Source organism: Lytechinus variegatus, chromosome 12 (genome assembly GCF_018143015.1).
Source record: "Lytechinus variegatus isolate NC3 chromosome 12, Lvar_3.0, whole genome shotgun sequence".
Taxonomy (NCBI): Eukaryota; Metazoa; Echinodermata; class Echinoidea; order Temnopleuroida; family Toxopneustidae; genus Lytechinus; species Lytechinus variegatus.
Genome location: NC_054751.1, coordinates 4903861 through 4921509, shown reverse-complemented (window position 1 = coordinate 4921509; position 17649 = coordinate 4903861). Strand labels below are relative to the sequence as shown.

Here is a 17649-nt window from a genome sequence, read left to right as displayed (position 1 = left end):
TTCGTGAACTTAAAACAGGAAACGGAAACGAAAATTTCAATTCAAGTCTGTGTCTTTCAAAGGAAAAACTACAAATCAAAATATTCAAAAACAGTCAAACGGGAAAAATAAACCGCTTTTCTATTTTCCCGTTTGTACATATTTCATTCTTGAAAATGACCGCTTTTTCTGTTTTGAATCTCGAAAATATACTCAATCTTCACTCAATATTTCGTTTTTGCTTTTTCTTTCTCGAAATCAGAAAAAAAGAATTATCTAACAATACCTTGATTCAAGACACCTCCAGACATGTCCTACGTCCTACTTTGCACATCTCCCGCCACCATCTACATAATTGTAGAGAAAATACGTTTACGGCAAGCCACCCTGACATATCACCTTTCACCTTCTTTTTGTCATTCAGTTGCACGCTGATCGATGCAGTTTATCTGGGATGGCGCCAAGTCATTATTATTTTATTTTATCAATCTACGACTGCTCAAAGCGCTTCACAATTATTATTATTATTACCCAGTCACGGGATTCATAGCATTTCAAGCAGTAAGATACTTTCTAATCAAGATACTTTCTGATCAAGGTATATATATCAGACAAGTTGGTTAACGAAGATAAAGCAAACTTTTATAGATTGGGCATGACGAATTCATTTGACATTTCTGAATCCTCGAGCAGATATTGGGTAAAACAAGCTCTGAATCTATTCACAGTTGCAATATAAGTTCATAAACGAAAACATTCAGAGTGTTAACTACAGAATATTAAAAGAAACTCTTCGTTTAGAAACTTATCTCATCAATATGAATAAAAAAAAGATAGAATCATGATTTGTAGATTTCATTGTAGAAATCAGCGACTTCCTATAGTCTAAGGAAGATATGAAAATCGTCAAAGAAACATGAAGCTTTGTATTTTATGCAACGTTCAATCAATTGGTGATAAATTTCACTATTTGTTTGTCCTTCTTTTGGATTTTTCTTTTTTTTAAATCATAATTTTGTCTATTTTGATTATATTTGTGAAGCTTCAGGGTACTATTTCACAAGTAATTATCAAATTATTTTTCATGCTAAAATTTACCGTATTTTAATTGTTTTTTTTGTATAAAATGTATATGATTAGTACTTGACAAAATACGATTGATGATTTTTTATATACCGGTACATTGTATGATTGTTTCTCCACTACCTATTGGTGACAAGGGAATTATGTCATGCCATTGTCACCGTAAAAAAAGCCCGTCTCACAATATGCGATTCCGGCGTTGCGATCCGAATTTAATTTTGATAACCAACATTTGATATGGATATTCCAACCACTAGTAAAAAAGATATTACGGATCCTGAGAGTTCACAATAGTGGTAGGACTACTGAAATCGAAATTCAGTCCAGTTAGCCAGAGAGCCTCCCTGCTAAACAGATTCAATTCCAAATCGTATAACGTCATCGCATAAAGTCGGCTGTGACAAGAAGCCGATTTGGACTTTACTCTCCGACCAAAGGGCTTTCCACAAAGTAAAACAATGATTTAAGTTTTCCTATTGATATGCCAAACTTTATCTAAAATAATTTTACTTCCTGGAACTTTCTGAAAGTTCATATTTTGATGCAAAATGCGGGGGGGGGGGGGCCGGGTCAAAAAAATCGCGTCGCAGTACCGACCGGATCGCATATGCATGTGAGCGCTATTGTGCTTTCAGAATATACCGCCCCTGAAGACGACAAGTCAAATCACTCAAATGAATGATAAAGCAACTATGTATATATATATATATTTGTCTTATGTTACTAAGATAAAAAAAAAAGCGATATTGTATTGAATGGGTGTATTGAATGAATTCAATATTTTAATAAAACAAAAACAAAAAAAATGTCTCCGTGATACGGGAAGCACTGATTTCTCGCCAATCTCGTCAGAATGGTCCTTGGAGATATCGATCATATATATATTTTTAGACAAGTAAACTAGTTTCCAATAATGCGTATAGCATTTCCATTTATTTGAATGCAGTCCCAGTATAAAAGTCAAAAGAGCTTTATATCTACAGGTCTCACGGGCCTAATTACTAGTGGTAGGCCATAGATATTCATTCGAGCCAACCCATTGCTATTTTTTTTATTTTGATATGGCTGATTGACAAAGTGTATGCATATGATTGTACATCTAACACTGATTCTATTTTTGGTAATTACTGAACTTCCTTTTCCCTAATTGGGAAGAAATATCACCAATTTTGGACTATATTTTGACTGGCGGAAGGATTAGGGCCATTTTGCTGTTTGAGTTGATGAATCTGCTCCCCCCCGACGGTGTCTTCAAACACGCCAATTTATTTTTGAAATGAGCCGGTCGAGGGACCCTTTTCTGGTCAGATATGGATTGCCAGATATAAATCCTATCCACTGGTAGTAAACATTTGACCCCCGAATTTCATCCTTATTTTTTATGAATTTTTTAAAGTGCCAATTTAACACATGAGTCTATGGGGAATGAATTAGGCCTGTGAGACCCAAAGAGGTGCCATATCTCGTCATGAAACTTAAAACGCCCTCTAACGACGTGACCTTACATGGCGATTGGAGGTCGAGGCCGGATTCTCTGGATCTCGACGAAATATCAAGACATCAATTCTTATTTAGACATGTTAGACTACTCTAGAGTCTTGATACTTTTCTTGAGTTGCTGACTCGTGAGTTTGGTATTTGTTATTTTTTAATAGATTTCGATTCAATAAATTTTGTCTAATTTTTAATGGCGCTAATGCACTTTCGCACCAGGTTCCGACAAATAAGCCGAAGCGGCGTCCATTTGACACGATCAACGTTTCGCCGGCGTGGCTGGCTGGCAATCCTGGCATGGCCATGTGATGGGTGGTACGTACAGTACCTCGGGCGAAGTTCGTACAGGCCCCACTCCACTTCATTACTGCTGCTAGTGGTGCTACACTACGCGCCAACTACCCGAACTTCGGGACGGTGAACTAGTTCCGATATGCCGAGTCACAAAGGTGGGATGAAAATCGTGTATCGAAAAATAGAAAAAAATATAACGAGAGAAAGATGAATAACTTAATCTTACTCTAGCAGTAGAGGCACACGGCCAATGAATATGGGAGACTCATATTGGACTGGAGACTTGCTTGGCTTTGCAAAAGAACAAAAGAAACAACACCAACAAAAGTATGATTTTTTCCACCCAAACTTTTGTCCCACCGAGGTCAGAAGCCCATTTGTTTTGTGTGTGGATGACAACAAAAATCCTTAAAAAAACAAAAGTAGACGGTGAAAAGGGGTAATATTTCATGAGGAATCTGCTTATCACATTTTTATTTGCCGCCAAGGAAATTTAAACAAAGAAAATTGGTCTCCAAAACTGGAGACTCTGAAATTGGATAGGGCCTACCCAAATTCTTTATGAAAGTCTCTGATATTGGAGATAATCTCTCATGGGAGACGGTCCCCAATATTGGCCGTGTGCCACTCATTCAATGAACAAGGTTATAATATAACCTTGTTCTCAGTTATATCTCCATGTGTGGCAAAATAAGGGTGGCAATGTTTGGCTTATTTTCTCTTTTTCTTTGGGGCAAATGCTTGATTTTTTTACACTGACAGTTTTCATTACACCTATTATTCATACTACTTGGCTCTTATTTCAATTTGATTCTTTAAATCATTTTTTTCTTAATTGAAAATAGATCAAAAAATGAAAATTTTCTTGCCATATTGCTTTCCACCAATAGAGGGCGTACACAAAACTATGCCCAAAAGTCAAGTTTTTGAACGCTCTGGTGAATACAAAAATTATTCCCAAGTTACTAATGAAAAATAAATTGAAACTGTAAGAAAATTAGTAATTTTGGTCACAAAAGTGATATTTTAATGATTTTTTGAAGTGTGTGCTCTGTACAACATTGGCATACAATAGTCCTACCTGTAGATTCACCACAGGCAGGGTGGTAGCAATGAACAAGTGCCGTGCGCCTCTACCGTCTAGAGTCTAGATCTACACCTGTCGGCTGTAGCCTAATCTGTATTTCACTCTTTTTCTATCCTCCGGTTATCCTCAAAATTGGTGATTTCGGGCCGGTATCAATTTTCTCACACGTATTAATTCACGGTCGATTTCAAAACATCGCATGCGAGCGACCGCCGATATGTCCCGCCGTGCCCGCCGATCGTATTGACCTGTGATCTAGGCCTATGTGAATTATTTTCATTTTGTTTTCCTTCACGACTTTACCTTGAAGATGTGGCATTCGTTTATCTTTCTAATAAAAATGACTTAGTTTATCTTATCTATAGCAATAAGCTAAGCCTTAGTCATATCGATTATTTTGAAAACCGGTGTTCGACAGCTCTAATTCGATCGAACATTGATGCATCGAATATTGAAGGCGGGGAAAATTTAGTCTTGTTTTTGCGTCGATGCGATGCGCTTTGCATATGCACTATACGCACTGACGGTCTGCGCTGGCATTGGCCGGGTGAGCGTTGCACAAGCAGATGACAGAGCAAAGTTCGTTTGTATTTTTCATGATCACAAAACGCACAAAAAATGCCGGGGACCAAAGCAGAATTCTTCCCAAAATATCTTCAACAATGATATTTGCAGATGACAACATAAGTTTAAAATGAAACAATAATAAAGACATGAATCACGCAGAGTCGATCCGAATGATTTTCGGTCAACTAGCATTCGCAGTCCATTCACCAGCCCCGTCCGCAGCTCCGTACACTCACTCTCCCGAAACGACAGGCGTGCTTGACGTCAGCGCCAGCAAACAAGTGCAATCAACGGAGAGCGCTGTAACTTGCCTGAGATTGTGTAGTTTGATCCAAAATGAGCTCCAAATAAATTTATGGGAATAAATACGTAATTTTCTCTGGATGGTCATTTGAATTGCTATTCAATGCTGATATAACGATTGTGAGGAAAGATTGTGGAATATGAGTTATGACGATGTTCGAGAATTAATCCTGATGACAATCCAGTTTTTTAGACGCAATTGAGCATGCGATCAAAATAAATACGAATGGTTCGAATCGAGCCCTAAATTCATCTAAATTATTACGATTTAACAAGATTTTATGGTCATACTAAGAATATTGACGATGTCAGCAAAGTATGTTATGTTCATATGGAAGAATTAATACTGGGATTATTTCTATGATTCCATTTCTGGACGTCTCCTCCAAGCTCCGAGAAAATAAGCACAATGCGCATGCGTGTTCGATGACGTATGACATATTTTCCCATTCATGAAATCAGAGCCCAAAGTTGGGCACAAACTAGCTTCAAATTGATGGGAAAAAAAATCAAACGCAATTTTCTCTGTTTTGTCATGTAAAATGTTATTATATGGTGATATTACGAACTTGAACAGAGTTTTTGCATGTAGACAATGTTCGAGAATCAATCCTGACGTGATGATTATTTTTTTTAGACAAGTGCACTAGCTCGACTCAAGAAGTCAAGTCGATCGTCATGAGATGCCCGCCATTGAAAATTGAAACGAAATACAAACGTTTCACATCAAGCTCTAAATTCATATTAATGATTATCATATGCAAATTATTGTTAAATATTACGATTAAATAATGTTCTATGGTCATGATATTAATATTGTTCATGAAAGCAAGATTTATTTTACGTTGATCGCGTCAATTTCCGGCCATTTTCTGGTTTGATTAAAGAACAGTACTGCGCATGCACGATCGATGGCCATGACTTCCATTCATGAATTCATTGTGCATAAATTATCTCGGCACGAGCAGACGAGTAAGACTCGAACTATGATCGAAATAAACTTCAAATTAATGGTGAATAGCATCATAATTACTCAATCGGTTTCATTTTGGGGGCAATAGAAATCAAGTAAGTGGTAGTAAAGTTGGACATTGCTGATATTTTGATGATTGATTGTGTAAACCAAACGAATCGGCCGGCCGACGTTTTTTTTTTTTTTTTCGATGCACCGATTTTGCAAAATCTGCACCGGTGTTCGATGACATCGATCGAACACCGATTTTAAAATCGATTCGACTCAGGCTATAACACCTCAAAACCCTCGCGCAGTTCGATCTTTTATATGTTGGCGACTTCCATTTCAATGCATTCGTCTTTGTGACTTTGTCAGGAAGATGCGTAGGACTGCAAACAAAATTTTGATGTATTCCTTCGTTTTTAAACATCGCCGATTCGATTTTCAATTCAATTTTTATTTTAGAAGCTTAACTGCTGTTCCGATTTTGCGATCTGATTTTTTATCCTATTTACAACATTAGATGCTCCGTTGCTGAGACTAGAGTGAGAGTGCACCGAGCGAGACTCCGTTTGGCTCGGCGCTGCGGTATCCCCTCTGTCAGTGTCAATAAAGTTAGACCAATGACGGCCATTGGGCTTGTAATGTTTGAGGTTTGGAGGAAACAAAGCGTTTAAATGAAAATTAATAGGCCTCAATCTATATTAACTTAAGAAAATAATCAGCTTACCAATTTGAAATAGAATCTAAAACTGCGATGCGATATCAAAAAATTAAAGAGCCAGTGTGTGGTTCCAACGATAGACCGTCTTCATGTATAAGGCATGTCCATTTTTTCTTCTTTTTTTTTAGGATAGTGGGTGTATGGCACCATGAGTGAGCTGAAATCATTTCTCTACAGCTTTCTAGGGAAGAAGAAGTTAACTCCCGATTATGACATTCGCAACTCTGGTCCAAAACATCGCCAGAGATTTCTCTGTGAGGTAAGCACATGTGTATAATTTTGTTTATAAATTGATCATCCAAATTGAAACCCATAATAAGAGGGCAAATATACTAATTGTATCCCCCGAACAGAGTTCGGAGGATACAATGGATTTGGCCTCGTCGTGCCGCGTCCGCCGCCGCAGTGATTTTCTTGTGAGTGCTCTATCAGTTGCATTTCTTCTCTGATCATCTTCAAATTTGGCAGGAAGGTAGAGTATGGTATAGCGAAGCCGCCTATCGATTTTGGTGTGGGCGGAGACATCGTTGCCATGGTAACAAGAGATTTTGTCTCGCCCACCAGAGGTTAAGGCGAGACTTCGCGATCCAAATTTCGTCCGTCCGTCACAAACCTAATGACACATAACTTTTCAACTAAACTTGGATGGTAGATGGACTTGGGGGACCTGCATCTTATGCTGCAGTCGGAGGTCACAGGGTAAGGTCAAAGGTCATTTTCAGGTCAACGTTAAAGTTTACATGCAAGACTCTTATGACACCTAACTCCGCAACCGTACGTCACTTTTCAACTAAACTTGGATGGTAGATGGACTTGGGGGACCTGCATCTTATGCTGCAGTCTGAGGTCACCTGGTAAGGTCAAAGGTCATTTTCAGGTCAACGTTAAAGTTTACATGCAAGACTCTTATGACACCTAACTCCGCAACCGTACGTCACTTTTCAACTAAACTTGGATGGTAGATGGACTTGGGGGACCTGCATGTTATGCTGCAGTCAGAGGTCACATGGTAAGGTCAAAGGTCATTTTCAGGTCAACATTAAAGTTTACATCCAAGACTCTCATATGACACCTAACTCCGCAATTGTAAGTCACTTTTCAACAAAACAATATTGGAAGCAATATTAGAAGGTGAAGCGAAGATGCCTATCATTTTTTGGTGGGGGTCCTTAGGATTAGGTTTACAAAATATATCCAGATTACTCTATAATTTTATTCCCCAACGAATGATACTGGACAATACTTTAGGTTCTGCAGAGTTACGCTGCTACGTCATATTATTGTCATCAAATTTGGTACCCACTGGCAAAATGTGGGCAGGGTCATTGTCGCCATAATGACTATTTATTTGTCAAATTTCTGTGTGAGCTCTATATATCGCAATGACGGAAGACCCGGCGGGTTTGGGGAATACATGTGCTCGGCTGCGCGACCCGCCGAGCATCTCTAGTCTTTAATTGTTGAAACAGATCCTATACTTTAAAATTAAAATAAAACCTGAATAAGAGTGAGAATAGAACGAGAAAACTTGCTTTGAAGTTTGGAGTTCAATCATGCATAGACGTGCAATATCTGTTGAAACTCTAGGCCTGGCCCTGGTAGTCTCTTAGTCTGGTTTAACAATGGGTAGCCAAATGCGACATCAATCTCTATAATATCAATAAGATGAAAAATTTCTCAAATATATTTGGCATTTAAATCAAGAAGAATTTTGTAAATAAACTGAGACTATAATTTTAGCCCAGATTTACACCATGGTTGAAGCTAGCCAGAGTTCAGAATACAGGTCTTAGGGTCAAGAAACTCTTGTTCATAAATCACACTCCTTGGTCAAAGATCTTTGTAATTAGGCTTTATCAAGTTTGTCAGTCCATCGACTCACCAGTCCCTGCCAAAATAAACTTGGCAGGTCTTGGTTTATGGCCTATTAATAATGATATCATTCACTTTGAAACATTCAGATTCTTGATTCTGTATGTATGTGAACATGAGTATATGCCAAAAATATGAAAATTCAGCATTTAATTCTAGCTTCCACAAGTCTGTAATAAGCTAGGACATTGTGAACATTGCTGTGATACTTTTTTTTTTTGTTATTTGATCAGGTTCGTGTTCCGACGTATTCTTACGTCGGCATCGGCAACTCTACCAGCAAGAAAGACTCTCAGGCAAATGCCGCAAAGGACTTTCTCAATTTCCTGGTCCGGAGTGGGGAGCTGAATAGTAAAGATGTCCCACTCTTGGATGTAAGTATGCAATATCGGATTCTCGTATTTCAGCGTGTAATGTTACAGGCTTTCTAAATTGCCTTCTGTGGAAAATGGTAATTACTGTTTCGTTGAATCATGCTTCTTTGAAATGAATCGATTATTTAATGGGATGCCCGTCTCTGAATCTGTTTCCAGGCTCCTGTTGCATCCATGTCTAACGAAGGACCTTCATCATTGCCACCCGGGATGTCAGCCCCTCATCAGGGTCTTGGAATGGGTGGAGGCCCTGGAGACATGGGAGGAGGAGGAGGTGGGGAACATGGAGGGAGAGGTAAGCATTTCATTCTATTAAGAATATCAGCCCCTCATCAGGTTCTATGAATGGGTGGAGAAAGAGAAGACATGGCAGGAGGAGGGGGGGGGACATGTAAGTGATTGAGGCTTATTATCAAGGATGTCAGCCGGCCTTCGGGTTCAAGGGATGGGTGGAGGACCAGGAGACATGGGAGTTGGAGGTGGAGGGGAACATGGAGGGAGAGGTAAGCATTAATGGGTTTTATTATCAAGGATGTTGTTAGCTCCTCATCAGGCTCTAGGAATGGATAGAGGACCGGGAATTATGGGGGGAGGAGGAGGGGAACATGGAGGGAAAGGTAAAGATTTTATTATCAAGGATGTCGGCCCCTCATCAGGCTCTAGGAATGGGTGGAGGCCCCTGAGACATGGAAGGAGGAATAGTGCTGTGATTCTATTACCAACATGATCCTATTCCTGCTTTATACATTGCCCCCTTCCTGATCGTATTCAGCTCAAAATCCAAGTCCTTTCATTCAAGACAATGTGGTAACCTTGGTTATTGAAGTGAAGCCATTTTCAAAGAATGGAAATATAAGTCAATACCAATACTGACTTTCTTGAGTTTGACTGTAATTAAGCTTCTTTGAATTATGGAATTGTGATTCAGGAATGTTGTGATCGCTTTACTATTACTTTGAAGCAAGTTGATTGTTTTGTCTTGATTTTTCTTGTGGAACTCTCCTTTTTAATTGATTATTTCAACTTGTTTGTATATTCTGAAATCCACAGATAGTCACGATGGGAGTATGCCTTCATATCAGAGGAGTTTCTTCGAGAGGCAAGGTGACAAACGAAAACTCGAAGAGGTAATTTGATAAAATAAGCAGTTCTTGTTTAGCTCATATCACATGATTTACCATCTCTCTGCAGATTTAATCCAGCAAAAATTTAGCACCATTCCTATTTGGGGGAAAACTTGCCAATAATCGCATGTTTAGTAGACATTACATTTTGAGCAATGTGAAATATGTGTGAGGAAATCATTTCATTCAGTTTTATGCTTGGATGTATGTTTCGTTTCAAGGCTGAGGGAGCAGACATGAATGCAGGTATCCATGGCAACTGGACAATTAGCAACGCTAAGTCCCGCCTCCATCAGTACCTTCAGACCAATCGCATCCAAGCTGATTATAAGTATACACCTGTAGGTCAGGATCACAACAGGTAAGTGAAAGATACAATCAATGTTTATAATTGATTGTCATTTGTTTATCATGGTTTGCTAACTGTTAGAATTCACCTAGTGATCGATTGCATGTTGTATGTCCCAGAATGTGAAATTTTATATACTGATTGTAGAAATGGATTAGAATTTAATCAGACATCACACCTGATCGTATGTTATTCATCTAGAAATTGAGTGGTATTTAATTGATTTAAATGAGATGAGAATCAAACTGACATTTCTATACAGATAGTTTGCAAAGTGATTAATCATGTCATACTGAATTCAAAAGTGCACAAAATGAACTACATGTATTCCTTATCAAACATCAGAATGATTTGCTTTTAGAGCAAAGCTTAATGGATTTTTGTCTCACCTGCGAAGCAAAGTGAGACTATAGGCGCCGCTTTTCCGACGACGGCGGCGGCGTCAACATCAAATCTTAACCTGAGGTTAAGTTTTTGAAATGACATCATAACTTAAAAAGTATATGGACCTAGTTAATAAAACTTGGCCATAAGGTTAATCAAGTATTACTGAACATCCTATTAGAGTTTCATGTCACATGACCAAGGTCAAAGGTCATTTAGGGTCAATGAACTTAGACCATGTTGGAGGATTCAACATCGAAATCTTAACCTGAGGTTAAGTTTTTGAAATGTCATCATAACTTAGAAAATATATGGACCTAGTTCATGAAACTTGGACATTAGGTTAATCAAGTATCACTGAACATCCTACATGAGTTTCACGTCACATGACCAAGGTCAAAGGTCATTTAGGGTCAATGAACTTTGGCCGAATTGGGGATATCTGTTGAATTCCCATCATAACTTTGAAAGTTTATGGATCTGATTCATGAAACTTGGACACAATAGTAATCAAGCATCACTGAAAATTTTGTGCAAGTTTCAGGTCTCATGATTAAGGTCAAAGGTCATTTAGGGTCAATGAACCTTTGCCGAATCGGGGGTATCTGTTGAATTACCATCATAACTTTGAAAGTTTATTGGTCTAGTTCATTAAACTTGGACATTAGAGTAATCAAGTATCACTGAACATCCTGTGCGCGTTTCAGGTCACATGACCAAGGTCAAAGGTCAATGAACTTTGGCCGAATTGGGTGTATCTGTTGAATTACCATCATAACTTTGAAAGTTTATGGATCTGATTCATGAAACTTGTACATAAGAGTAATCAAGTATCACTGAACATCCTGTTCAAGTTTCAGGTCACATGATCAAGGTCAAAGGTCATGTAAGGTCAATGAACTTTGGCCATGTTGGGTTTTCTTGTTGAATAACCATCATATCTCTGTAAGTTTATTGGTCTAGTTCATAAAAAGTGGACATAAGAGTGGACATAAGTGGACATAAGGACATGTATCACTGAACATCTTGTGCGAGTTAGAGTAGTATTCAAAGTCAGCACTGCTGCTATATTGAACCGCGTGATGCAGGTGAGACGGCCAGAGGCATTCCACTTGTTACTATTCTGAGCTTTTTTTTTAATAATGCAATTTTCATATTCACAATATTCCTTCATATTTCTTGGAAACTGCTATTTTTTCTACTTCTCAGCAAGATCTTTCCTACATTCAGTTAGAAAGGTGTGGCGATCAGCTGAAATATATTTGAATATTATATGAAGACTTTTTTTCCTTTTGAAAGACCCTTTTATTTCATTTTATAACCACAATGTTACATTTGCAGGATTTGTCTTCAATCTTGATTTTCTATGATCTTGATAATATTTTTTATGATATAAATTAGCACTTTACCATTTATGATAAAGAGAGAGAGTAGAGAACTACTGATTATACAAATTTGTAGAATTTGGATGCCACCAAACCAGAGATGCTTTTACCAAATGTATGTAGAATGAGATATCATGTGATCTAAAGCATATATGGTCAGGTGACTAGATCATATTGCTTTGTAATCTCATGATATTTCTTATATGAAACTCCTAAGTCATGAAAAGCTATAAAAATTGGTTGGTAAAGTTACATTAGAATCCACTGAGCCAGGAGAAAAGCAACAGTGTATTAGATAATAGAAATGTCATGTGATATTGGCCATGTGATCAGGTGACAGACCTAAGATCACATGGTCTTTGATCGCATGGCATTTCTTGTATGTCATTTAAATAAATAGTGAAGAAGTAAGATGCTGTAATAGATTTAGAAAATGTTCGGCATTATTGATTGTTTAAAGAATTTAGAGCCGCTTGACCAGAAGAAAAAGTAACGGCAGTATATGAATAGAAGATATGTCATGTGATATTGGCCATGTGACAGACCTTAGATCACATGACATTTCTTATATGTACAGTATTTGTGAGTAAACAAAGATCAACATTTGTTTAACAAATTTTCGGCATTACTCCTATTTGTTTAAGATCAGTATGCTCGATCTGTAATGAAAATCATAAGATCAGTATGCTCAATCTGTATGAAAATCATAAGTCAGAAAAAATAGTAATGAGTCAGAAAGAAGAGGATCAAGGGTATTTGAATTCCAGTACATCGTGGCTTAGCCGTGAACCAGAATAGCCTGGTGGTTGAGTCGCTGCCCGGAAAGCAGTAGATGGCAGGTTCGAATCCCACTGGTTCCAATTTTTTCTGACTTATGATTTATGATTTTCATACAGATCGAGCATACTGATCTTATGATTTTCATTACAGATCGAGCATACTGATCTTAAACAAATAGGAGTAATGCCGAAAATTTGTTAAACAAATTATGATTTCCTCCTATAAAAGCCTCTTAATTTACTATCTAATGTCCACGGCGGACGGCATTTGAATAGTAATGAGTCAGAAAGAAGAGGATCGAGGGTATTTGAATTCCAGTACATCGTGGCTTAGCCGTGAACCAGAATAGCCTGGTGGTTGAGTCGCTGCCCGGAAAGCAGTAGATGGCAGGTTCGAATCCCACTGGTTCCAATTTTTTCTGACTTATGATTTATGATTTTCATACAGATCGAGCATACTGATCTTATGATTTTCATTACAGATCGAGCATACTGATCTTAAACAAATAGGAGTAATGCCGAAAATTTGTTAAACAAATTATGATTTCCTCCTATAAAAGCCTCTTAATTTACTAAAGATCAACATGCTATTGATTTAAAAGTAATGTGCTTTGATAGAAAGTTAGAGTTTTAGAGAGCCACTGACCCAGAAGAAAAGCAGCAGCCAGTGTAAGAATAGAAGATATGTCATGTGATATTGGCCATATGATCAGGTGATATAACCATGATCACATGGTCTTTGATCGCATGATATATCTAGAGTGTCTTCCCCATTGTATAGTGAAACTAGAGAGTGAAGATTATTTTGAAGGAAAAAAGAAATGACCTCAAGAGGTATTATTGGATTCTGGGATTGTTTGAAATTTCTCACTTTGAAAGAAAAGAGATAATCCAAAGCATGTTACAATTTATGCTTCTTTTTGCATTATTATGAATAATTATAACCATTTGGAACTTCTATATAAGTAAATCCAATATTCCAATTAAAATAAACATTGAAATTTGGCAACCTTAGGGGAGGTAACATGGAAAACTTTTGTCTTTCTGAAGCTAAGTTTTAAAACTCCGCTTTAGATCAGCAGATGATAAATTAGGACTGGTATCCCAGAATGCTTTTTTCCCCTCAGTAATTAAATCAAAGAAACAAGAAGTCATGTGATACTCATCACGTAATCAGGTGCTAAAATCTGGATCACATGATCTGTAATCACATGATCTTCATGGTGGGAAGTATGTACTTTAAAAATTTTGCATGGGTCCTGGACAACTAGGATTATTGGACTCGGGGAATCTGTAAATTCAAAAAGTGGTCAAAATATCTAATATTATTGAGGGTTTGTTGTCCATAAGTCAGAGTTGTCTAGGATCCTCATGTTTGAAGAGAGCCCTGATGTGTTTAACTTGCTGTCTGCTTCATTTTAATTTTTGGGGGTTCAATCTTGCTGTTAAAATGTAATCATAGTGAATAATTGATAATTTAAATTGCATTTGAACGTTTACAAGTCAAAATGTAAAGACTTGATTGCAATGGATGCAACTTGTAATGGATAAAAGTTGATTGCAAGGACCTGAATAACAGGAAATGTAATTGATCGAACAAACTTGGTAGAATATTAAAAGAAATTGCAGTCGAATGCAGTATTATACTTGGCAGATAGTGGCAATAAAGAGCAGTTTATTGTAAGAGTTTACATGTAGGAGCAAGATGATTGCAGGAAATGCAATCAAATGTAAGTTGAATGCAACAGGGCTCATGATCACTTGATGGCTGTTCTTTGAACCACCTGGAGGAGTCAGTGAGGAACCACACATTTTGTGGGGAAAAACCAGTGGCTAAATGTGGCGTATCACCTTTTACTGGGCAAAATGGGTCACCATAGTCATAGGATTTTGACAGCTGGATGTAAATTACATCTGTAAAAATGATAATGATGAAAATGAAATAATACATATTGTGTTGTACATGTAACTACATGTAATTGTACGTTCTGATGAGGAAAGAGAATATTACCCAGAATAGCATATATTCATAACAGTAAAGACCTGCTTTTAAAAGTGCAATACTTGATTTCATTTCATGCAAGAGCAAAGTTTAATATGAAGGATAACCATACCATATTTTATTTTCTTTTAATAATTTCATTGAAAGTGAAAATGGGAAGTTCACTGTCTAATGGTTCTTCAGGAAAACATCTGCCTTTAATATGTGCATTTAAAAAAATATCCTTGTAATACTTGGCAATATTTTTTTTGTAAATATGTACAAAAATGAACATGAGGTTCAACATGATACATGTATTAACAAGCATTGACACTATACATGAAGGTAGACTAAAACGTGGGATCAAGGTTTGTACTGTCATGTAAAGCCTGTGATTGTGGTGACACAAGGTTTAGTAAGCCAATGGGAACGGTCCCTATGAAAATGACAGGGACGGAAATTGAGGTGATATGCTGCATTACCCAGAATGCCACTGAATATTAAGATCTTAATCATCTAGTCTGGTTGCTCACTGAACCCTTCACAGTGGTTTAAAGGGACACATCAAGAGTTGGCTGCTGGCTTTTCTTCTGGTGGCTTGAATGAGGTGGAGGGGCCTCGGACCTTGGACACTTTGAGGAATATGGTTAGTACCATGTAGAATAAGGGGTGTTTCAAGAAGCTTGCATGTAAATTTTAAGTTTCATCACAATGGAAAATAAAGATAAATCCAAACTCTTGAAGCTATTTCCATTTTTTAACTTTTTAAATTTTGCTGCAATATTTAAGCATGCTATCTTCTTACATGTAGATTTCAATATTTCATAATCTGGTGACCTTGATGTAGATTTTAAGTTCAGACTTTTTATTGATATTTTATTCAAACAAAAGAGGCATATAAGTAGAAAGTGTGACAAATCCCTGCTTTTTTCTCAACTGTTGCATCTTCTTTTTGTGCAACTTTGAATGAAACCCTAAGCTGAATGGAAAAATAATTCAGTTTTTAAAAAAATGATTAAATATGAATTTTTATTTCAATTATACTAAATGAAATGGTTTCTTCATTTGTTTGTTCTTTCAGTAACCTATTCTAAGGAATTATGAATAAACTATAAAGTTCTACATATGAGTTTATCACTTTCTAGAATTTGTTTTTATTTCATGGTAAGGCTTTGAACCAAGTGATGTAATGAATATTTGTCTGATATCACATATTTGTTTTTATCATGGTATTTTAAAAGTGCAAATATCTAACATACTGTAGTACATGTACATCCTGCATTTCTTATCATATGCCACTACTAGTGAAGAGTAGTGACAAAGAGGCTTTCTTAAAATAAGTTTAGTTTCATGATTGGATGTACATTGCACAGTGAAATATTTGTTAATCAACTAAATGATTGTCATCCTGTAGGTCCTTTTATGCTGAAATGTCCATCTATCTCGCATCAAAGCGACGCAGTAAGTACAATAGTGCTATTCTATTTAATAGAATATTTTATTTAATTCTATTTAATAGAATATTTCTATCATATCATTTGAAATACATGCCTTTACTTGACTTTAATACTTCTTGTTATGATATGAAATGTATAAGTTCTATAATTTGTATTATGATTTTATGTTATTCCTTTGTAAATGGCTTAGAAACACTCGTTAAAAACGCTATTTATTTTGTTATTATTAAACCTACATGTATGTAAAAAATGTCTTTTTCACTGTAGCTCTAGAAAACTTTTACAAAGACTGATCAATGACTCCTATCAAAGCAGAATATTGAGTATGGTATTGTACTTTGTAAATGCCAATGTTTGGATTATACTTATGTGCCCTCTGATGAGTGTTGATTCACCAACAGTAAGCAACTTGTCTGTAATAACATACAGAAAATAAAATGGTTCCCACCTTTATTAAAAAAAATAATTAATATATTTAATGAACGCGGTGCCCCACAACGTCAACATCTATCATGCATGCTTGTTCAAAAAATTTTTAGATATGAATGTACATCCACTAAAGTCATTGATTTCTTGACAATTTGGTGCGTTTTCCTTTGTTGACAAAGGACATTTTGCAAATTTCCTGTAGAAAAAATTATGACACTGATGGATTTCCATAGAGTTACGATTGAGTGGATCAATTATAACCCTTTGTAAGACAGGCCTCAGATTATTGTCTATCATTTTATGTTATATGAATACTAGTAGAACTTTTAAAGGCATACAATAACATTGATTTGACTTCGAGGTTGCAAGGTCCCACTTGTCACTTGTGTCTGTGAAATGTTATGAATATGCAACCAAGAAAATATCTTGCCTGATGATAAAACGTGCATCAAAAAATGAAATATACATGTAAAGTGACCAGAAACATCTTAATTTCATCCTGTACACTAACATGTGTTATATTAGTCTTTAAAGGAGATGATAATTTTTCAGTATCAGATATCTTGAAGGTGCCTGTATGAATTATATTTTGATCCCTTGGTTTCTTTTTATCCATATGAACAATATGAAATATGACATGAATCAAAGTTAATATTTCAAAAAAATAATACCTTTGTAATTTAAGCCTATACCTGTTAAGTTGATTAAACTTTTGTCCAAATTGCTTTGTAGTATAGATATGTTGTTATGAATTTTCCGCTGTACTTAGAACAAAACTTTGAACTCACAAACATGCTCATTCGTTATTTGTATTTTGCAGCAATCCATGCCCGAGAGCAAGGTTCCAATAAGAAGACGGCATCGGTGTCCTGTGCTCTCTCATTGACTCGACAGCTCTACCATCTAAAGGAGATTGAAGCATTCACCGGGGAACGTAAAGCAAAGAAAGCTGACTCGGTAAAACGCATTTTTATTTTTTCTTGGATATCAAAAAGGATTTCAGTGTGGTTCTTATTTTTTGTCATCAAA

General features: G+C 36.6%; 1 protein-coding gene across 4 annotated transcripts in view; it reads left to right on the top strand.

Moving 5' to 3' along the window:
- Positions 1-2641: 2641 nt before the first annotated feature.
- LOC121425665 (ATP-dependent RNA helicase A-like) overlaps positions 2642-17649 on the top strand; it is a 43964-nt gene continuing 28956 nt past the window's right edge. The window contains exons 1-8 of one of the 4 annotated variants that reach the window (XM_041621814.1): positions 2642-2687; positions 6615-6745; positions 8592-8732; positions 8892-9027; positions 9783-9859; positions 10078-10217; positions 16149-16195; positions 17441-17577. In XM_041621814.1, the coding sequence (XP_041477748.1) occupies positions 6635-6745; positions 8592-8732; positions 8892-9027; positions 9783-9859; positions 10078-10217; positions 16149-16195; positions 17441-17577 (789 nt within the window). In that variant the 5' untranslated portion in view covers positions 2642-2687; positions 6615-6634. Of the gene's footprint in view, positions 2697-6614; positions 6746-8591; positions 8733-8891; positions 9028-9782; positions 9860-10077; positions 10218-15309; positions 15381-16148; positions 16196-17440; positions 17578-17649 lie in introns of those variants that run through there. The other 3 variants (XM_041621815.1, XM_041621816.1, XM_041621817.1) reach the window with 3 other exon arrangements.